The sequence below is a fragment of the Halichoerus grypus genome, chromosome 14, assembly GCF_964656455.1.
Source record: "Halichoerus grypus chromosome 14, mHalGry1.hap1.1, whole genome shotgun sequence".
NCBI classification, from domain to species: Eukaryota; Metazoa; Chordata; class Mammalia; order Carnivora; family Phocidae; genus Halichoerus; species Halichoerus grypus.
Window position 1 is genome coordinate 90,801,543 of NC_135725.1, and position 22,841 is coordinate 90,824,383.

General features: G+C 60.6%; 1 protein-coding gene across 1 annotated transcript; it reads left to right on the forward strand.

Annotated features, from left to right (window-relative positions):
• Window positions 1-4,940: 4,940 nt before the first annotated feature.
• DBH (dopamine beta-hydroxylase) lies at window positions 4,941-22,191 on the forward strand. The gene is made up of 12 exons (XM_078061315.1): window positions 4,941-5,258; window positions 7,895-8,041; window positions 9,648-9,905; window positions 10,737-10,913; window positions 11,564-11,666; window positions 14,958-15,124; window positions 16,480-16,623; window positions 17,028-17,066; window positions 17,689-17,748; window positions 20,446-20,573; window positions 20,863-21,022; window positions 21,911-22,191. Exons 1-12 carry the CDS (start codon window positions 4,941-4,943, stop codon window positions 22,040-22,042), a joined length of 1,833 nt encoding a protein of 610 aa, XP_077917441.1. The 3' UTR covers window positions 22,043-22,191.
• Window positions 22,192-22,841: the final 650 nt, after the last annotated feature.

Consider the following 22,841-nt stretch of genomic DNA (forward strand, 5'->3'; position numbering starts at 1 on the left):
AAATGGTTACGATGGTAAATGTTATATCATGTAATACACATGATAAACAACTAAATAATAAATAATGAACGGAAGTTAGAAATATATTTAAATAGTGAAAAGGGATTCTGAGATAGGATGCACAGAGCTGTTAATAGTGGTTATTTTTTTTTTTTAAGATTTTATTTATTTATTTGAGAGAGAGAGAATGAGAGAGAGAGAGCACATGAGAGGGGGAAGGTCAGAGGGTGAAGCAGACTCCCTGCCGAGCAGGGAGCCCGATGCGGGGCTCGATCCCGGGACTCCGGGATCATGACCTGAGCCGAAGGCAGTCACTTAACCAACTGAGCCACCCAGGCGCCCAATAGTGGTTATTTTTTTTTAAAGATTTTATTTATTTATTTGACAGTGAGAGTGAGAGCAGGGAGAGCGGCAAGGGGGAGCTGCGGGCAGAGGGAGAGGGAGAAGCAGGCTCCCCGCTGAGCAGAGAACCCGATGCGGGGCTCGATCCCAGGACTCCGGGATCATAACCTGAGCCAAAGGCAGACACTTTGACTGAGCTTCCTAGGCGCCCGATAGTGGTTATTTTTTGAGGAGGGGATTCTGGGGGTTTTACTTGCCGTGTGACCTATTTGGGGCACATGTGCACTTGAATAGTAACAGAGAGCCGGCAGCGACGGAGTCGGGCGGGGAGGCTGTCCCAGCAGCTGGGCCCCTCCTGTCAGCGCGGCTCCATCACCACCCCCCCCCAACGGCCCAAAGTGAGATGAGCAAACAGGTACAGAGAGGTTAAGTCCTGTGTTCCTGCCTCTCCCCCTCTGTCACTTTCACTGGGGCAAGAACCCGTTCCTGCTGGTGACAGTCATCTAAATGTCAAGGGACAGCACTCCCCCGGCCGTGTCCCCAGTGTCCCCACCCCGGGACACAGATGCGGCTGTTCTGCATCATCTTCCCCCCGGGGCAGGACCTCAGATGTGGTTTGCACTGAGCCTGCAAGGTGCTGCCCTGCAGCGTCCCTGATCTGATTTCCAAACACGCCTGCCCCCGAGTGGGTGTGGGGGGCAGGGGGCTGGGGGACAGGCCTCTCCGACCCTGGGGCCCGAGTTGTGTTTGCTTGGCTGAGGCTTAAGGAGCGGGGGCCAGGCCAGAGGGTCCTGGGCTGGGTGGCTCCAGCCCAATCCCTGGTGTTCTGCAGCAGCTGATGGTGGATGTCAGGGTCACATGGGGTGTGGCAGCTCCAAGCTGCGCAGGACCAGGGAGGGGTGTGAGGGATGTGTCACCCGGAGGTGGGCCTGATCTGCGGGCAGACCCCAGTCAGCCCTCCACAGCCCCGTGTCTGCTTCTCCCCTCAGGTAGAATGCTGGATTGTTCCTTCCCAAGCCGAAAGGGCCCAGCCTGCAGCCGCCCTGTGGTCTCTGGGGAGTGGCCTGGCCTGGCCTGGCCCATGTGGCTTATGGCCACCCCCCCACCCCTGGCTTCAGTTCCCCCCACTTGCTACAATCTGGGCGCCGGGAAGCTAGCCGGAGCCAGCCTCACGTGGCAGAGGCAATGGGGGATTACACGCAGAGGATGACAGTGTCGGAGAGATGCAAAAAAGCAAAGGGCTTATTAAAACACTGAAACTGGTTCCAAATGAGGTCAGCCATCGAAGTGCCTTGGAGGGGAGCCAGGCCCTGAGCAGCGAGCGGTGTTTATTTCCTGACAGGGTGCCGGCGACGCCCTGGGTGCCACCCGCAACCCACCCTGCCTCTGCAGGGCAACTGGTACCTAAACACCAGTGTTGAGCCAGGAGGGCCTGGGAGCAGGGGTCAGAGGGCATGCGGGAGGGGGCTGTGCGGCTCAGCACTTGAGGTGTCCACGGGGCACCCGGGACAGACAGGTGGGTCACCGGATGCGGGCCGGGGCTGGAGGATAGCTGAGCGCTGCTTCCTTATCCCAGCTCGAATTGCCTGTTTGTAAAAATCCATTAATGCAAGGAGCGGCACATCGCGGCAGAGGCCCTGCGATTGGCCCGGCTCCCTCCCTCCCCCTGTGGGGCCCAGAGCCACTCCAGCTTTTCCCCCTGGTTGCATTTCTCATCTGAGTGTCCCTTCCTCTTGACTCCAGTGGAATATCCCTGACCTTGGCCTACTCCCAGTGCAGCATCTTCCCCCTACCCTTGTCCCTTGCTAGAAGGACACTTTGGGGTCCTTGACCTGGTACCTGGCCTGGCCCGGTTGTTAACCTCTCTGAGGCCCGGTGTCCTGGTGTCTGAGGACAGTCACGGCTCCTGCCCCGAGGCTGGCGGGGGCGGGGGGTGGGGGGTGACATGGAAGGAAGCAGGTGGCAGGCTGGGCGTGGACCTGCTTTCTAGCTCCTGCTGATTCCTAGTCCTCGGTAATTATGATTTCTGTGATCGCTGCCTCAGCTTTGTCAACCGCAACAGGAACGCCAGCGCCGCAGCCCAGTTCCCAGCTAGAGAAAGAGAGTGCCTTTGGAATCCTGTTAAAAATAAACGTGTGTACATAGCACTCTGCTGTTTACTAAGAGCCGCACAGACCTTCCCTCCTTTAGGAGGAGCAGCTCGGAGCATCTGTTGATCTCCCCGTATCCAGAGAGCAACGGAGGTGTGCTCGGCTGCCCGAGGTCCTGCATCCCGGGGCTCCCGACCCCAATCTGGGCCTTCGCTCCCAGGCCACCGGGCTGAAAACAGCCAGAAGATAAATCATTGTGGCGCCCGAGTCCTCTGGTGATCTGGGTGGAGAAGGGCTTCCCCAAGGATGCCCGGCTGGGACTCATCAGGATTCGGACCCAGAGCTCTGCCGCCCAGGAAGGAGCACCGTGAAGGCCTTGGGGTTTCACTGCCCCAGAGTAGGGAGCCGCTGCTCGTTCTGCCGTCTTCCAACTGGAGCCACCTGGCTGGTGGTACCAAGGCCGCTGGGAGGCTCGCCCACAGCCGGGGCACCCCCACTTTGCCTGTGCTGACTCACGTGCCACCCAAGGAGCCGGCCCCGCCCCCTCGCTGTGGCCACTCCCTGATCGCGGTGGGGACTGTCCGGGGCGAGTCTTGATCTCAAATGCCAGACATCTGCTTATAGGGCAGTTTGGAGAATGCGGGCTGCCCCCTCTCGGGGGGGCCTTCGGGTGGGCCCGCCTGTCTTCTGTGCAAGGCAGCTTTGCCTCAAGGCCTCTGGGACTGGTCCTGTAGCCAGATACCCCCCGGTGCCCCCGACCACCAGAATGCTGTCCTCCTAGGTGCTACGTCCCTCCCCGGCCTCCGGGAGGCTTGCCTGTTGCCCCAGGCCCAGGGGCCTCCCTGGGTTCCGACTTCTCCCTCGTGCTCGGCGTCCGTGGCCTCTCCAGCCCCACCGGGGCCTGGTCTGGCGGCCCGTCATCTTTGCACATCTGTGACCCCCCCCACACTCAGGTCTCATTCACTCAACCAACCCTTATCTCTCTGGTCCCTGCTCTGCCGCCTGGGCTTGTCCCCCCGTGGGCGGGGGACAGGACAGATGATCCTGCGCATGGACAGCAGCCATTTAGGTGCCCGTTTCTCGACAGTGATGCGCCCCAGGGCTTCCTGTGTCCATCTCTCGCCTACCCAGACCCGTGGGTGCACCTGCAGTGGAGGGGAGGGCTCCATGGCCTCCGTGTGTCTTTCTTCTGCCTGGTTTGGCTTTGCAGGGCAGCCCGGTCCCCGTGAGGCAGGAAGCACCACCTCCAGGGCCCAGAGAGGGCTGGAATGTTCCCTAAATTCCATCTTCACATAGACAGTCATTCCTTCCTAAGGAACAGGGTTCAGGGCAAAACCTGAGCCCAGCACGGCCTGCTCCAGGCTGGCCTCTGCAGATACCTGAGGACTAAAAGTCAGGCGCCAGCTGGTGGCATCCCTGTGTTCCTATGGTTGGGGTCTGGTTTGTCCAAAGAGGGGAGGAAGAAGGAACGGAGGGAGGGAGACAGGGAGTCAGGTGCCTGGGGGGAGGGACTAGAAGTCAGAGCAGAGGGCGATCAGGGAGAACTTCCTGGAGGTAGCTGCACAAGTAGGCTCAGTCCACCCTGCAGAGGAGGATGGGAGGGACTTGGGGTGCTGCACCAGAGCTGTGAACCCCAATGGGTCTGTGCAAAGGCCCTGTGGCAGGTGCTGGAGAAACAGTGCTATAGGCACTGGCCTGGGAGGGTTCACATCCGGGCTGGGTACGCTCTAGGCTGAGGCACGTCCTAAGTTTGGGAGCTTTGGTGATAGGGAAGCAGGCCCATCACTTGCACCCTTTCCTGCAAAGTCTGTCCCCCAGCCACACACCCCGTGCCCTCTGGCCCCAGCCCCTAGCAATGCACCCACTCCTGTTGGAGCAGCCGTGGCACCAGCTGGAGCGTGTGAGGAAATAGGCTACCAGAGTGGGAACAGCAGGCCATGGAGAGAGTGTCTAAACACAGGGACTATGTGGGGACCGTCTTTTATTTTTAGTCTGAAATTGGTCCACCCTCCAGCCTCGTAGAAATGGCTCACTGGGCCAGGCCCCCAGCCGCGAAGTCTCCTTACTCCCTGGTCACCTCAGAAATAAGGCCTTGGAGCCTCAGTCTGAACGTCCGTGGACGGGGTGGTGTGGGGCCCGTCCTGCCAACCCCGTCGGGACAGGACCAGACGGCCTGCCTGCTGGTCAGCCCGGTGCCCGGCCGGAGGCATCTGGAAGGCCTTTTGGCTGCTAGGAGGGGCCCCACTCCCAACAGCTCTTTAGAGACGATTCGAGGGAAGCGAATCAGCCAGTCGGCTTCAATTCCCACTGATGATGCCCATGTGTCATTAGTGACAATTAGGAGAGCAAGGGAGGCAAAGGGTTTGCCCCAGGGCACGGGCTGCTGGGAGGGTCACGGGGACAATTGAATTCCCCACCAGACAAATGTGATTAGCGGTGCAGCCTGGGCCCACCCCCTGGAGGGCCGGGACATAAATGTCCCAGTGGGGCGGCCGAGCTCACGGAGCCATGCAGGTCCCCAGTCCCAGCATGCGCGAGGCGGCCTCCATGTATGGCACGGCGGTGGCTGTCTTCCTGGTCATCCTGGTGGCCGCGCTGCAGAGCTCGGCACCCCCTGAGAGTCCCTTCCCCTACCGAATATCCCTGGACCCCGAGGGGTCCCTGGAGCTCTCCTGGAACATCAGCTACACGCAGGAGACCGTCTACTTCCAGCTCCTGGTGCAGGATCTCAAGGCCGGGGTCCTGTTTGGGATGTCGGACCGTGGGGAGCTGGAGAACGCTGACCTGGTCGTGCTCTGGACCGACGGGGACAACGCCTATTGTGGGGTAAGTTTTTCCCCGCCCCCCCCCCGCGCCCCGTGCTCCTGACCTTGTCCCTACCCAGCCCCCACCCGACCTTCATCCTACACTCACTCCCCTTAACCCAGCAAAGGAAATTCTCCCGCCTCTCCGTTCCTCTTCCCTCTGATCATAGCAGAGTCCGTGTCCCAAGCTTGGGCGTCTCAGGGCTGCCCATCTGAAGACAAAATGGGAGATAGATGCCCACCATGGTCTCTGACCGCACACTCCAAAACAGAACGCAGAGCACCCAAGGAGCGCTGCTGCGCCCCAAGGACACGCACATCACATAAATGAAGGTACTACGCTGCCCCCACCTCGTGAGGGCGGACCCCATGTCTCCCCTCGGCGCCAACACCACCCAGCGCACCCGGCTGCGCACCCCGCGCCCGTGGGCCTAGGGTCGCACGTGGCTGAGCACCGCACCAGGCGCACACCCACTGCCCAGGACACAGCGTCCACGGACCTAGCTCGCACACGAGGGTGACGTGAGCAGGTGCAGACACCCCACCCCCCACCGGCCCAGGTGTGGAGCAAACCTACCAAGCTGACCTGAAACAGGATGTGCTCTTGTCTCCTTGCCTCCAAAATGTACCCTTCTTCTTCCTGGAAAGTGTGGGGGAAGGAGAGGTTTCCCTCCAAACCAGAGATGGAGAGGCTTTGGGGTGCTCTACAAGGTGAAGGGAGGTGCAGGTGGGCGGGGGCTGCCAGCTGCCGTGAGCCATTCCTCCCGCCTTCTGCCCCAAATGGGCCTGGTCGCCAGGACCTCTATGGGGATGAAGCCACCTCTCTCCACAAAAACATACACAGGAGGGTTAAACTTCTTTTTTAAAGTCAGGAGGCACTTTGTTCATCTGTGAGGAGGGATCCTCTTACTTCACTTCAATGGGGGACCCTGTCGGAGCCGAGCTAGGAGTCCTGACTTGTGCAGCCAGCTCCTGGCCCCAGGACTTGGTTTCCTTATCTGAGGAATGGGGACAGTGATCCCCCTCCACATTTTTGGGTTGTTGTGAGTTCAGGGGAGTTGACGGCGGCTGATATTGCTGGAGCCCAGCGGTGCTCCACCCAGCCCCCACCACAGCTCAGCATGGGCGGCTGGAGGCCGAGCGAGCGAGCTGGAGCCAAATGCTTGGGGCCGCCCAGGTAGGACAGGGTGGAGGTGCCAGGCGGGGGCCCAGATCTGGCTGCGCTATCTCCCCCACACAAGGATGCTCCGTGGCTCAGCGGGGTCCCAGCCCAGAAAGACCTGGGACAGCCCCAGCTCTGAGCCATCAGCCATTCCCAGAGGAGTCCCTGGGCCCCTGAATCAGGAGCACTAGCTCCTCTCGGGGCAGCTTTTCCTGGCTGCCAAGAGAGCCAGGGTGACTTCGCCCTCCCGCACACTGCGAGATTAATTTGCACAACAAATTCCTGTGCAAACAAATGTCAGACTTTTTTTCCTCCTTGAGCCGTATATTCAACAAATATATTCTAGATTTCCAGCTGAAGATCAAACTAACTTTCTGCCTCTGTTTAAAATTAGTCCTGCAAATGGGTAGTGTTCCTTAGCAGGAGCTTCGCGGTGGTGCTTTTCTCTAGGGGAAATTTTGCAAACTCTTTTGCAGGTTTCTTTCTTTCTCAAGGAAATGAAGAGAACATGCTTTAGGCCTGGGTACGGGGTTAAAAAGAATCCTAAGGCCAAGGGCTCGTGGTGCTCCTGAATGGGAACAGAGTCTTGTGGCGGGGGCCTGGGGTGTGGGGATGGGGGTGGTTCTTCCCTCCTTCTGAGCATCCGCTGCAGGTGACTTCTTTCCCTACACTGGCCTGAAGGGCCCTGGACTGTTAGGCCTGACAGCCAGGTGCACAGGAGTAGGGGAGGGAGGGTGGTAGGGGCAGGCCAGGGTTGGCCAGATCCACCACCTACTAACGTCCCGGCAAAATGCAGCAGGCCCACTTCCTCCCTGGGCCTCAGTTTACTCTCTCCAGGCAGAGCTAGGGCTAGGCGAAGGGAGCAAGAGGCCTGGGGCGCCGTTTAAGTGTTTAAGGTGGAGCTCACTCTCAGGGGTCCTCGAGGTCTGGGTGGGCACCGGGGAGAGAGAGCCACCTTAAACCCCCCAGCTGGTTTCTCCCTTGCTTCCCCCATCTGGCCCAGTCTCCATGTGTCCCCTTTCTATGGCTCCAGGTGCTGTCACGACCCCTCCCTCTGCAGACCAAGGGGAGCGGTATTTGTCCAAGGTACCCATTCCTCATCATGGCACCTTCTGGTCGCCCAGAGGTCTGGGAACGTGCTCGGGATGACTTCTCGGGGCACACTGTCCTGGTACGCTGGGGTGTCCAGGGCCCAAGTCCCCATCCCAGCTCTGCCTTTCACCTGGGGTCTCAGAGATGTGTGGAGAGATGTCCCTGTCCTTACCCAGCCCTGGTGAATCCTGGTTGGCATTTGAGAGCCCTGCTTCAAGGAGCAGAGGAAGCCAGTGGGATTAGAGCTTGATTCTGCCATCTCCAGCCAGACCCAGAAAGTGGGAGTGACCCCCCCCGACCCCAGGAGCACTCCCCGGACCCACAGCCACACTGGGAGCAACCAACCTTGAGCTCCGGCCCTACTGCTTGGCCCTGGTGTTCAGGGTCAGAATTTGTCTCTGCAGGATGCCTGGAGTGACCAGTGGGGACAGATCCACCTGGATTCCCAGCAGGATTACCAGCTGCTGCAGGCGCAGAGGACACCAGAAGGCCTGTGTCTGCTCTTCAAGAGGCCCTTTGGCACCTGTGACCCCAAGGATTACCTCATTGAGGTGGGTGGGGGCCCCATGTGCTCAGGAGATCATGGAGTACCCCCACGACCTAGGGCAGCGCCCCTGGGCCCGTTGTGCACAGAGAGAAAGCCAGGGAGGGACCTCAGAGGTGCTGGGTGAGGACAAGGGACCAGCTCTGCCATCAGCCTCTGGTCCCTTCAAGAAGTACTCCTGACTGACTCGTAGCCGAGATATTTCTAGATTCGGGTCCTGCCCCGAAGCCTCTCAAACTGGGACCACAATGATCTTGCTCCCAACTTTCTTTCCTTCTGGTCCCTCATCTTCAGGTGGAATTCTGGAAAGAGCCCAGGAGACCCGGTTTCACTAACTGCCCGGTTGCCAATGGGCTGCGAGGCTTGGGACAGGTCCTTCCCCCCTCCAGACCTCCTTGGTTGACATGTCTGTAAAGTGCAGGAGAAGCAGGGTGACCTGCAAGGCCCTAGCAGCTCCGTCTAGGAGTTCAGAGCCACCGTGGATCCTAAAAACCCCATAGGCTTCTCGAGCTGCTCCAACACACCCATTAGGGAAAAACCACCCAGCTTGGCCTTGAAGACAAAAATTCTTTTAATTTTCCAGCGCACTTTGACCTTGGTCACCGTGTGTAATCTTTCCAGTCTGGCAGTGATGGGCTGTCTGTGTGCCAGACAAGGAGATTGAGGCCAGACAGGGGAAGGACTGGCTCGGGGACCAATGGCAGGCCGTGGAGTCCTTACACTCCTGAGCCGCCGTCCCCATGGACGAGGCAAGGAAGGAGAGGCAGAGGACCCTCTCTGAGGACTTTGCACAGGGTGCAGCCGCGGCGTACATGCGGTCAGCTCAGAGCCTCGGGGTGTGGGGGAGCCCACAGCCTGAGGCTCTGATATGTCCTTAGGTGAGAGCTGTCACAGGGGCCCCAGGTTTATGCAAACTCAGAGAGCAAAGGGGCCGCCCACCACAAATACAAACATACGCACGCATCCACTGGTGCCCAGAAAACACATCCATGTAGGCCCACATCCTACATGCAGACACAGGCAGACATTCCTGGCAGCACGGTGGGGGAAAGCCAAGCCCAGACTCTCGCCTCCTTGGGTCTGTCTGTGACCTCTAGCACGGTGCCGACTAGAACTTTCTATGTCTGCACTGTCCGGCCTCAGTGGGACAGCACAACTCTCCAAGCTCAGTGCGACTGTTGAGAAGCCCCAGTTTGGTGTTTTTCCCTTCACGGGGTCATTGACGCCTCACGCCAAGCTGTTCACTGGACCCGAGGAAATGACCCACACCTGATCCCCGGTGGCCCTGGGGGTGGTGGAGGGGACAGATATCTGAGGGGGGCCAGCCGGTCTGGCTCTCAGGCGGCCCAGCAGTGGCTGGCAGAATGGATGCTTAGCGAATGTGGATAGATCATATTTGCAAAGAAAACATGTATTTAATGCCTGGCGCAAGCTGTGGGCTGGGGGGTGATGAGCCGGGGACGGAATCTCAGCTGCGTCCTCAAAGACCCCCTCCTTCACAGAGACAGGAGCCGGGCATGTCACCTGCCAGGTGAGGTGGCAGGGACCTAGCAGCGCCCGGTTACGGGAGCCCAGCTCTGGTGGGGCGGGGGGTCTGCGTGTCTCGGCTGCAGGATGGCACCGTCCACCTGGTGTACGGGATCTTGGAGGAGCCTTTCGGGTCGCTGGAGGCCATCAACACGTCGGCGCTGCGGACTGGGCTGCAGCGGGTGCAGCTGCTGAAGCCCAACGTCTCCGTCCCGGCCTTGCCCTCGGACATGCACTCCATGGAGATCCACACCCCGGACATCCTGATCCCCAGCCAGAGGACCACGTACTGGTGCCACATCACCGAGCTTCCAGATGGCTTCTCCCGGCACCACATCGTCATGGTACCTGGGGGGGAGGCGGGTCCCAGGGCCCATCTCTGCTTCCTCCTGGGGCCTCAGAGGCCGCTGGAGAGACATCCTTGTCCTGGAAAGCCATTCATGGTTCATGAACCCCTTGCACCAGGGGTCCCCTCGTTGCCTGAACCCAAGGCACCCTGTCACCTGCTCAGCCCCCAGCCTCCCAGGGCACCTGTGCCCCCACTGCCCAGACTGGACCAAAGGACACTGATGTTTTGATTTCTGCATCTTCCCCTGGGACTAGAAGGGCCTCTGTCTATCTGTCAGGTCACATCCCCCTTCATGAAAAGGCAGCTCAATTGCTCTAAACACCCACCCAGAGATACGATGTGAGGGCAACAGCTCTTTTCCTGGCCCTGGGGGACAGGGAGGCAGGGACCCCCTCTATCTCACAGTGGTGCATGCTCAATACAGAAAGTGCAGCCCAGAGACATGGTGCGAGTGCCCAAAGTCACACAGGGGTGGCCAGCCTGGTCTACTGGCTCAGGCTTAGCCTCAGGGCAGCCTCTGTGTCCTTGCCTGGCCACGGCCACGCTCACACGAGGACACCTTCCTGTCCCCACCTTATTGGGAAATGACTTGCAGCGATCCTCATGCCCTTCGCTCTGGAGCTCTTTGTGGGCTTCTGGCAGATTCTGCCTGGTTTCGGGTTGGTGGCTCCCCCTTCAAAGCCCCGGGCCCCAGAAGCGCCCCTGGAAATTGCTTCCCTTAACCCTCCCATTTTACAGATGGGCAAGTAGAGGCCCATGGGGGGGCGCTGCTGGCGGGCAGGCAGGTGTCCGTGGCCCCAGGCTCAGTGCCCTCCCGCTCCCCCAGTACGAGCCCATTGTCACCAAGGGCAACGAAGCCCTGGTCCACCACATGGAGGTCTTCCAGTGCACCGCCCAGTTCGAGAGCTTCCCTCAGTTCAGCGGGCCCTGCGACTCCAAGATGAAGCCTGACCATCTCAATTACTGCCGCCACGTGCTAGCCGCCTGGGCTCTGGGTGCCAAGGTGCGGGCCCTGTGCCTCCCCGGAGCCGTGGGGGCCCCAACTCCTCCACCCTGTGTCCCCCCACCTCTGAGAGCCTCCGAGCAGGGGGCTCCAGAGGGCGCTCGTGAGGCCACCGGAGAGGGCCCCGCCCACATAACGCCACCCCCAGCTCCGGCTCTTGGGCCACAAGGCTTTTTCCAGCCTTTGTGGCTGTTCTATAAAAATGCAAAATTTGAGCGTAGGTACTTGGTGAGTATTGATCTTGCTTCCCCACTGGACTTGGGGGTTTGTGCACAGGGTGCACCGGGTGGTCCTGGCGGGTGGGTGGCAGGTGCTGTGACCTCCGCGGGCTGCATCCACGGGGCTTCCACCGATGCAGAGGAGGGCGAGGCAGGGCCATGCGCAGGGCCTGGGGGGTAGGCTCGCCCCCGGGACACCAGCTCCCCCTACTCCCTGACCTCGAGTTGAATAGGATATCCGGGTGGGCTGGTAGTGAGCTGCCCATTAGCGGGAGAGCACCATTCTAATCCCGCTGCCCCGCCAACATCCACCACCGTAGCTCAGGCCCCAACAGCTGGGTGGGTTTGCCCCAGGCCCCGTCTGGGAGGAACCCCTTGTGAGACACCAGTCTGCCTGTGTCCAATTCCTCACCCCCCACCCATCCCCCACAGGCCTTTTACTACCCGGAGGAAGCAGGCCTTGCCTTTGGGGGCCCCGGGTCCTCCAGATATCTCCGTCTAGAAGTTCACTACCACAACCCGCTGAAGATCCAAGGTAGGGAGTTCTAAGCATGTGTTTCTACCCCGCCTCTGTCCTCCCTTTGGAGTCCTCGGGCTCGGACATGCCCATTCTGGGAGGTGATTGGGGTGTCTGCCCAGCACTGGACCCCCCTCCCTGCAGTGCAGCCTCCTTACGACGCATGGAGGCAGGCGCCCCTCTTACGCCTTTCCTTCTGTTCCTCTCCCGAGACTGTAGTGGGCTCCCTGGGCAGGGCCCCGTCCGGCCGGCTCATCGTTGCACCCCACATGGTGGGGGTGCAGCACCCCCATCTTCCTCACAAGCACCCATTGCCAGGTACCACCCTCTGGAAAAGGGAGGCAGAGGCTTCTTGCATGCCCATCTGCAGATGAGGAAATTAAGGCCCAGGCTGAAGGGACCCCCACTGGGGCCATGAAGTGAGTAGGTGGGGCCAGGAGGTCTGGGTCTAGGCCGGCAGGGACCTCGGTCACAGCTCTCTGGTGGCTGTACTGCACTTGAACCCGCAAGGTTGGTCAGACTCCAAGTCGTAAGGAATCACTTAGATACCGGTTTGGTCGGAGTCCAAGTGGCTCACCTCCTCCCCACACCCCCTCCTTGCTCTGTAGTGGGGTCAACAGGTTCAAGGTCAGTGAAGAGAGGTCCCGGGCCAGAGCGCTGTCCCCTATTTCCCTGGAAGTCCCACTTCTCCGAGGCTGCTCAGACCAGTAGCTGCCTCTCGTCCCCAGCTGCCCCTCCCCAACAGGGTGGCCGCCGGCACCCAGGCACGATGTCTCTGCCGTCCCCACAACAGGCTGGGTCACAACAGGGCACCTGGAAGGACGGCAGGTGCAGGCCATCCAGAGCCCAGAACCCACCTTCTGACAGCCTGAGCCCTGGGAGGCACTGCCCCCGGGATTATTTTCAGGTCGAGGGAAGAGCCCTGGCTCAACTGGGGGCATTTCTGGCTGGGTGCTCCTCCCTGGCTTCTCAAAACACATCCCAGCAGAGCAAAGGCACACTTGCATCTGAGCACGTGTCTGGGATTTTCTATCCACATGTTTTCGGGTCGGGGTTGGCAAACAGGCTTTGCCTGTGGGCTCCTCTAGTGGATCCTCCGCAGCCGCATGGGGCTCCCTGTCGGAGAGGCATCTGAGGCTGTCCGGGGCCCAGCGGGGTAGCACTGTCATTCGTTAGTGAGGTCTGCCCTGTGCAGCAGTAGCCGCTGGATCACCCTGTGCCTGCAGGCGGACAACGAGAGTCGATCTTTAGGATGGTGATGCCAGTTGTAACGGGGTCAGGAACTGAAACGTTTCTGTCTGCGACACCAGCACCTTCCACCACATGCAGCCACACAGCCCTCTCCCTCTCTCTCTTTAAAAGGACACTTATTTTCATTTGTGGAAGTGAGGAGAAGAAATAGCCTGAGAGATGAGAACGGGAGCTCCAGCCTGGGCCCCAGCCTGTCCCTCTCGAGCTGCGTGACCCTGACGGGGGAGCCCCCGGCCCCCTGCAGCTGTCCTGAGGCTGGGAGAGCTCCCACACACAGCTCCCAGCTGCATGTGGGCCCCGGGGTGTGCCCGCCAATGGCTGCCAGCGATCTTCCTCCTGGAGGCATAACTAATATTTTCTGCCACCATTGGAATTACCTACAGTGTGCACAGAGAAGGGCATAAGTCAGCTGGGGCTTTAGCATGATGTGGGATTTATTGCTCATTTAAAACCTGAAAGCAAATGGATTTTTGAAAACTCCTTAACCGTCAGGGAGGTCTGTCTCTTCCTGATTATCTGGTTATATTTATGGATCCTTTGCCAAATATAAGGACGCTCTGTCACTTCACAAATCTGGAGATGGGCCGCTTGGCTATAAATATCAAAATGCCACAATTATTTCATTATTTCATCCCCATCTGAATTTTAACCAATTGCATCGCCTTTTTATTATTATCCTCTGATGTAACCGGCCCAGAGACACAGAGGCTGAGTTTGGATGTTGCAGGGCGGGTGGGGGGGGTGCGGGGGGGCTGGAGTAGGGAAGGGGGAGGCGGAGGCAAGAGGGCCGTTCTTGGCTCCACCTTAGGGCGAATGAGCAGGGAGACCGCCAGATCCCTGGCAACGCCCTGGGCTCAGATCGCAGCTCTGTCACTTTCCAGACCTCTGATCTTGGGCAGTCTTCAGCTCAGGCTGCGAGACTCAGTTTCCACATCTGTAAATTGGGGAGGATGATTCTTCAGTTGCATGGCCTCCCCTGCCCATATCCCAGCTCCCTGTACATTCTGAGTGGTTGGGCCCGTGGGGCCAGGCCAGGGCTCTGCCCTGAAGTACTCAGGGACTCGGCTGACCGATTCCAGGCAGGGGTAGAGCAGGGGGCTACTGGAGGCCACATGGTTACGTGGCCATGCCTCTGGCTGCCAGCGTCCGTGACCTCTGGCCATCAGCTTCGTGTGACCACCAGGAGGCCTGCCCAGGGAGCTTATGGACTCTCCAATTAGCAAACCGCAAGAAGAGCCAGCAGGTGTAGCTGGACAGTGATGGGCAGAAGCACGGTGTTCTCCTTTGGAAGAGGCTCTTAACTTTGAACCAGAGAGGCCCAGAGAGGGACAGTGACTTGTCCGAGAGGGCACAGCACACTGTTGTTGACCAAGTGGAGTCTGGGCCCACGCACGAGCCAGGGGGTAGAACAGTGGACACCGGCCCTGCTCCAGCGCTCCAGGCTCCTGCTCAATGCCCCGTGATGTCCTTAGACGCGTGCCCAGGGTGCACCTTGATCTTGCAGGCGGTAATCAGAGGAGTAAAGTGGGAGGCAGCAAGAAGGATGCACCTTAGGTGCATCTTCAGCACACAGACGCGTGCGCTGGCCCACCTTGGCCAGGGCGCTGAGGCTCCTCTATGAGACGGGGCAGCCGCCGTTCCCTGCCCTCCTGTTTGCACAGACGCCCCCACAGGTCGTCCTGCAGGTGGATTCCCCTTCGGATTCCTTTGCACGTGGGAGGAACAGGGAGCCTTTGCAAAGCCCAACTGAGGAACTGCCGGCCTCCCAGATATCCCAGATAACCTGCAGGCGCTCGGTTTTAGTTACCCGCCTTTATCAAGACGTTCCAAAGCATCCGCTTAGTTTTCATAGAAACAATGGCTCTTTCTTTCCACGTGGGCATGCCTGGCATAAACAGGTGTGGGAGCGAAGGTGGCTGGTTTCTGGTGCGGGCCGCATGTGGGAGCAGGTGTGGGGTGCCGGTGTGGCTGAGGGGGGCTGGGGGTCTGCTGGAGCCAGAGTACTGGGGCGACCCGTGGGGGCAGATATCCGCTCACCTCCGCCCCCCTTCCTCCCAGGCCGGCGCGACTCCTCGGGCATCCGCCTGTACTACACAGCCACGCTCCGGCGCTTCGACGCGGGGATCATGGAGCTGGGGCTGGTGTACACGCCCGTGATGGCCATCCCCCCGCAGGAGACGGCCTTCGTCCTTACCGGCTACTGCACGGACAAGTGCACCCAGCTGGTAAGCGGGGCAGGGCCTGGCACCTGCCGCTCCCTCGCCCCGGCTCCCGGGAGGAGGTCCTACGGGTGGTGAGCAAGGAAGGGCGGCTTCGTGGCTTTGGATCCCCCACCCTGCAGCTTCATCACGGCCCTCCTTCCCCTGTGTGTGCAAAGGAGCCTTTCTGTGGGCCTCCCTCCCCAGGGACAGCCTGGCTCCCACCTGGTCTACACCACGTGCCAGCCAGGGCTTCCTCGAGCTGCATTTGAAACTCCGCTTTCATTCTGTGAGTAAAATAGACGTGCATTCCCCACTCACAGTGCAGGCCCTGCAGGGCCAGTTAGAGCCCCCCTCAGCTGAGCACCCGCTCCCCTCCCCCTCAAACAGCCAGACGATAAATTGCTGCATGCCCTTATATGTGGTGTCTGAGAGAGAACAGGCTGAATAGGAAACCTTCGTCCTGTAACTTGCCTTTTGGCGGCTACATGCCCGTGCCCAGCATGGTTTCACGGTGGACCTCACCAGGGCTGCGCTGCCGAGGCCAGGGGGCACCGTTCTCAGGACCATGGGAACATAGGTGGGGTGCAGACCCTGGAGCAAACGCTCCCAAGGAGTGGCAGAGACTCCCCGGAGTCTGCGCCCTCGGAGCTCCCCTGCCTCGCCCAGCCCCGCCTGTGTTCACCTCCCCCTGGTCGCCAGCGTGCAGACCTCCGCCAACTTTTCACCCATCACAAGAGGCTTCAGGGAACTCCTTGTACGCCAGGGACACGTTCTGTCAGGTAGATTCCAGAAATTGCCGTGCACAGAGGACATGAGCTTCAGTTTGAATAAATCTCACAAAACGCCCTCCAGGCTGCAGTGATGAGGTGTGGAGTGGATGTGCCTCTCCAGTGAGTTGCTTCTCCACGTGGACTTGTGCTCCCCGTGGGCCCCCCGAGCTTGCAGGCTTCCCACCTGTCCTCGAGCCAAAGAGAAACAGAGCTATTAGCCATGCAGGAGAGGAGCTCCTTTGGTCTGAGACCAGCATCTGGTGCTCTCTCCCATGTCCCCACAGCTCCCATCAGTGACGCCTCCTGCCACGTGAAAGGCTCTGTGGCGCGGGCCTGGAGCTGGGGGGTGGCCTACTAAGGATGCACCAGGGAAAGGGGCCCCAGGATGCTATGAGCCCTGCCCTGGAGAACACTCCAGGGCAACTCATGCCCTGCTGCGTTTCCAGAAGGGGGCCTTAGCCGTCCAGGGAGAAAGATGAGGCTGGGCGATGCAGACTTTCTGGGGAAGCAAACTGGGCGTTGTGTCCCACGGCCTGTGGTCGGGGCCGGCAGCCGGAGCCCGGGTCCCCCGCGTGCCAGGCCCTGACCCTGCCGTCCCCTGCCCTGCAGGCCCTGCCTCCCTCAGGGATCCACATCTTCGCCTCTCAGCTCCACACACACCTGACCGGGAGAAAGGTGGTCACCGTGCTGGCCCGGGATGGCCGAGAGAGGGAGGTTGTGAACCGGGATGATCACTACAGCCCTCACTTCCAGGTAGGGGCCTGCTCAGGGCCTGGCTGGGGGCCTGTGGCACCTTCTCTCTCCCGCGGCCATAGGAACATCCCTATAGTGGGTTCCCTCTCCTGGGCCAGGCCCCGACACCTGAGAGCACACAGCGGCCAGCCCTTCTCTTTGGGGGATTCGATCCTGGGGAGGGACTCTGATGGTAGATTCTGGCATGCGGCTGATTGCAGAATTTAGGGGACCCAGGCAGTCCTATGGTAAGTCTGTCCTGGGTAACCACCTTCCTGTTCTCATCCCTTCCTGGCCGGAGGCCACACTTAGCCAGTCCTGGCTTCCCCCCAAGGGGCTGGGAGCACAGCCCCAGAGAGCCAGGGAGGACAGAGGGCTGGGGGCTGGGTCTGCAGCCGTCTGAAGTCTCCCCTCTGCCCACCCAGGAGATCCGCATGTTGAAGAAGATCGTGTCTGTGCACCCGGTGAGTGCCAGTCAAGAATGGGGAGGCCAGGAGGGCTGGGAGTGCCCCCCTAGAGGAGAGACAGAAGGGGGTGGGGGATGGCAGAGGCCGCGGGAAGGTCTTCTAGAACCACATCCACGCAGGGCAGGGTCTGGGGCCATCCTGCGGTGAGACTCACCAGGACGTCATAGAGAGGCCTCAGAGGAGACCTGAGCTGGCAGCACCCAGGGTGACCTGCGTCCTCCTGCCTGATCAGCCGGCCACAAACCCCGAGAGCTTCAGGGAGAGACAAGGGCATGGGGGTCGCTGGCGGGGCCCTGATCATGCAGAAGGGGACCCCCGGGTCAGGTAGGGGGTGGCCCAAGTTCACCCATGGGCTGTGACATGGCCAAAAGTCTGCACTACTGTGACCTGGGTACCTGATCAGGAGCCACAGAAGCCAACGGTAGTCAGTCCCCGGGGACACCCAGATTTTGACCCGCACCTGTGGGGGCCCAGAGGCCACCACGGGGTTCCTCAGTAATGGGCTGATGACCACGTGCCGTGGCATAGCAGTAGCTTGGTCAAACGTGGGACAGGCCCAGTGCACCTGTTACCCCAGGTGCGCAGGTGCTGATGAGCATCTATGGGCTTGGATCCCCAGGGGGATGTGCTCATCACTTCTTGTACCTACAACACCGGAGACAGGAAGCTGGCCACTGTGGTAAGTCACCCTGACTTTTCCCTGCTGCCTACCCGTGGGATGTGTGAGGCCTGGGGTGGGGGGGTCCCATTCGGGGCTTTCTACGCTTTCATGAGGACAAGTCTTAAGTCATCACCTCGAGCGTCGGTTGTCGGAGGGCAGGGGGTGGCCTCCCTCACTCATCCAGTAAACCGGCGGTTCTCAGGGTGTGGTCCCTGGGTGAGCAGCTGCAGCTCCCCCCGGGGAACTTGGTAGAAACACAAACTCACAGGCTCCACTCCAGACCTGGAGTCAGAATGTGGCATCTGTGGTTGAAGGAGCTCCCCACGTGACTCTGTAGTAAACGTATCCGCACCTGTGTGCGGACGCCGGGGCGAGGGGCGCATGGTCGATCCCTGTCTTCATGGAGCTCCATCAGCCAGCGGGGCAGGCCACACCAGGGGCAGGCGACAAGCAGCACAGTGCCACAGGGGCACGGGCCAGGAGGGAGGGTGGTCAGGTGCGGGTTGGGGGAGGTGAGTGAGTGCCCGGGCAAAGGGGAGGCTGCAGGAAGGCCCCGAGGACCCAGAACACCCTCAGACCTCCGGTACCAAGCCTGCAGACTGTGGATGGCAAAAGCAAGCAGGCTGCAGAAACATCCGTCTTCACACCGTTCCCTTTGGGGCTTCTGGCAAAGAGAAGACAGGTTGTGTGGCTGACTCTGCTCGGCAGGGATGTGACATGGGGGCATTTGGGCTGCACTGTGGTAGCCCAGGAGGAGGGTCCATCGGGAGACACTGTCCTCGAGGCTCGCTGTGCGGGCAGGTGGCCGGCGCACTCTGCAGAGTGAAAGGCTGTGCTGTTAGTAATGACGCGTGGTCGGCGGCACCAGCCCGGGCTGACCTGGCAAACCGACCGCCGGCCAACAGAGGCTTGCTAATCGTCTCGTTCATCACCGAGGCCCCCAGTTATCCTGTGAACCATGATGCGCCCAGTGGAACAGACCTGGGGCTACAGCCCCCGGGACCCCAGTCGACCACACGGCACCCCACTTTTGGCGCTCATTCAGTGGTTTTTCCAATGGCTTTATCGAGGTACAATCCACATACCAAACAACTCACCCATTTCAGGTGTGCAGTACAGTGACTTTTTAGTCTGTGCGCGGGTGCGTGCAACCATCCGCATAGTCAAGTTTAGAACTGGCCATCCTTCCGAAGAAACCGTTCCCCCTTCGCCGCCAGCCCCCCCTCCCAGCCCCTGGCAAGCACTGTCCCGCCCTCTGTCTCTGTGGGTTTGCCCATCCTGGACCTTCAGATACAGGGAGTCCTAGAGTCTGTGCCCTCTCGTGACGGGCGTCTTGCTCTCAGCATCATGTCGTCAGGGTTCACCCCAGTTGTTACGAGTATTTCTCGTCTTTTCACGGCCAAGCGACAGGCCAGTGTCTGGATGGACCACAGCCGTGGATCCATTCTCCAGTGATGAACATTTGAGTTGTTTCACCCCAGGCTTCAAGGTAGGAGTCTCTGTATTTTCACAGGTGACAGAAGAGGCTCAGAGAGGGAAGACACTTGCCGGAGATCACACAGCCGAGAACAGGCGGAGCGGGGACTTAACGCGGGGCCGTGTGCCTGCAAGGCTCTTGCCATGCGGTTCCTCCCTCCCTCTGGATCTGGGGGGACCACTGCTCTGCGCCCATGGGTGCAAACTCGGGGAGCAGGAGTGCTCTGCAGGCGCACAGCCCTGGCCTAAACCCCGCACCCCCTTCTTCTATCTGGAGAGGGGCTCAGTCCACATAACAGCTGCTGGAGTGGAGTGCTTCCTCCGCATGGCGGGGCTTAGTCTGACGGCTCACCCTGTCCGAGCTCAGGGACCCTCAAAGCCTTGCCGGGACCCCGTGAGGCAGGTGCCACCAGAACACAGTGAGGTGGAGCCACCAAGGGCCCTCAGCTAGCAGGCAACAGGGCTGGTCCAGGCGCCAAGAGCTCTGAGCTCTCGTGCCATAAGCAAGCCCCCCGGCCGGAGGGCAGCATCTCCCCATTCTGGAGGTGAACCCACTGAGGCCGAGGGCAGGAGGGGGCAACTTGCCAGAAGAGTGAAGGAGATCCCCAGGCCCACCCCCGCCCAGCGCTACTTCTGCAAGGGCCCTGCTCCCTGCCCCACCCGCCTCCTCGAGGGGGACCGGTGGCCCGTCCCGGGATATCCAGGCCCCATGAGCACCCTGGTGTCTCAGACGCCAGGTTCTTCAGGCCACGGCCCCAGCTGCCCCGCTGCCTCCTCGCAGGGGCCCCTGTGTCACTGGTGGGACCGAGGAGGGGGAACGGCAGGGTGGCTCTCAACAGACAGACTGAGCTTCCCACAGTGTGACAACCCTCGCACCCGAGAGACAGGGGCCTTCACAGCTACCGTCCCAGTCCCCAGGCTCTCACTGGGTCCCCAGGGGACCCCTCCTCGGCCAAGGTGGGGAGGCTCTGTCCACACAGGCCTTGCCCCTTACCTTCCCTGGGACTCAGTTTCTGTATCCATAAAATGGGCACACTCGTCCCCCTCTCCGCTCGCCCTGTAGTTCTCCTCCTCACACGTGTTGCTGCCAGCTGACTTGTTGGTTCGTGGTCTGTCTTTCCTGCCGAGGGAGACGGGATTCCAGGGAGGCAGCACTCTGCTCACTGAGAACCCTCGGTGAATGAGTGCAGTGTGCACGCGCGAAGCGCGGGTCCTGACGGGCGCCTTCCCCTCCCGCAGGGGGGCTTCGGGATCCTGGAGGAGATGTGCGTCAACTACGTGCACTACTACCCCCAGACGCAGCTGGAGCTCTGCAAGAGCGCCGTGGACCCCGGCTTCCTGCAGAAGTACTTCCACCTGGTGAACAGGTGCCAGGCCACGGGTGTCCCCGGGCGTGGCACAGGGACCCCCATGCCCTTTTCCTGCTGAGTCTGCACTTGGCCCGACAAGCCCCCTCGGCCCAGCCCCGGAGCAGCCGTTCCCAGCCCATCCAAGGCGACTTGAGAGAGGGAGCTTCTCAGCCATCGCGGGCGGGGAGGCAGAGCCCAGACGGCGTTCTGGCGGCAGCGGGGCTGGGGGGGAGGTGTCACCACCCCTCCCGCCCCCCCCACCCCACCGGCCCCACCCCAGCCTGGGCTGTGTCTCCTTCCCCACCAGGTTCAATGAGGAGGAAGTGTGCACCTGCCCTCAGGCCTCTGTCCCCAAGCAGTTTGCTTCGGTTCCCTGGAACTCCTTCAGCCGGGACGTGCTCAGGGCCCTGTATGGCTTTGCTCCCATCTCCATGCACTGCAACAAGTCCTCAGCTGTCCGCTTCCAGGTACGCAAGCCCTGGCGGCTGCCCCTCTACGCCCGGGGCCCCGCCGAGGACCCCAGCATGAGGCCGGCAAGGAAGCGCTCACTCTGAACACCTGGAGAAATCAGGGGGTGGCAGACAGGCCCCCAGACAGACAGACGGCCTGCAGAGGGAAGGACTGATAGTGCCGCCAGGTGGGGCGGCATCACATCCCGGGACTAATCTCGGTGGGTGGTGTGAGCGGGGGGCGGGGGGGGGGGGCACCAGCAACTCCTCCAGAGCCTAAAAATAAAGTGCAGGGGGAGGGGCAGGTGAGAAGCCAAACAGTCTGAAGCTGTGGGCCGGCTGGTCTCCTTATCTGGGACCCACGGGGATTCAAAGGCATCTCATTTATTCCCGATTGAGCGAGCACGAGCAAGCTGCTGGTGGAGGCTGGGCTGGTGCTGAGCAGGGTGGGGAAGGATCTGTAAGCCTGCGGGTCTGGGAGGCAGATTTCCTGCAGGCATTTGGGAGCGGATCAATCGCCGAATCAAACATTCCCAGCACCAAGGGCAGGGCTAATGCTGGCTGGTGAGAAAGACTCGGTGTGGACATCGAATGTGGTTGTAAAAGTGGCATTTGGTGCAGCCTTGTTGGGGAGGAGGGGCTACGCACTCAACCTGCACCCAGGGGCTCTGATTGCTTCATCTGGGTGGGGATTTAAGTGAGGGACAGACAGGGAGGCGGGGGGGGCGGGGGGACTCCAGGTCAGGACCCCCAAGTAGCAACCGGAGGGGAGGAGGGTGAGTTCAGTTTGGGACAAGGTGAATTTGAGGGCAAGAACCCAAGAGGTCATGGGGGAAAGTGGCCGGGAAGGCAGTGCCCTGTCTCACCCCTCCAGCCTCAGTTTACCGCGTGGTCCTTTCTTTGCAGGGTGAATGGAATCGGCAGCCCCTGCCCGAGATCATCTCCAAGCTAGAAGAGCCCACCCCTCGGTGTCCAGCCAGCCGGGTTCAGAGCCCCACCAGACCCACTGTGGTCAGCATTGGTGGGAGCAAAAGTTGAGTGGGGGGCTGTCTCTCACTCCCCCATCCATGCTGTGGCTGTGGGCTCACACCAGCTCTGTGCACCCCCATTCTGTGAAGACCCTTGTTGGAACAGCTCTGCGTGCCCAGGATGAACGCCCCTGCCTGAGACCATGGCCCATTCTAGCGTTCGCCCCTCAAGGACCCCCTGCATGACTGAGAGGGTCCCGTGAGAGTTCCCTGTTGACCCACCCGGGACTGGGGCGACCAACGCCCTCCCCACACCCACCTTGGGGGTCTAGTGTCCGGTGCGCCCTTCCACCCCCCCACCCCCGGAAGTCCTGCCTGTCGCGCTAGGACGGGAGCCATGCCTGGCCATGGGGCAGACCCCTCAACCCGGCCCCCGCGTCCCCAGCCCCCTGTCGATGGCGATCTGTGTTGGTGTGCTGTGGGTACACGTGCTACTTAAACATTTCCCTGCAGAGTGGCTCATTTGTCACAGTGGGTGTCTTCTCTGCCACGGAGGCAAGACGGCCATTTAGCTAGTTAGGGATTTGCCTGCAGAGACTGCTCCCTTGCAGGGTAAATAGATATTTTCGCCCACCTAAAGGGAAAACGCTAACAACTCTCTCGCCACCACCGAAAGATGAGTCGGCAAAGACCCAGACAGGGATCTGGGTGCCAGCTCCTTGGGGGAAGTAGAATTATCAGCCCCAGGGTTGCTTTCCTTGGTGGCGGTGGAACAGGTGGGTAAGGGCCCGGGCTCCAGACTCAGGCCTGCGTGAGAAGTGCTGTGGTCCACCTCTTGCCGGAACATCCAGCTCCTTGACCCTCAGCTT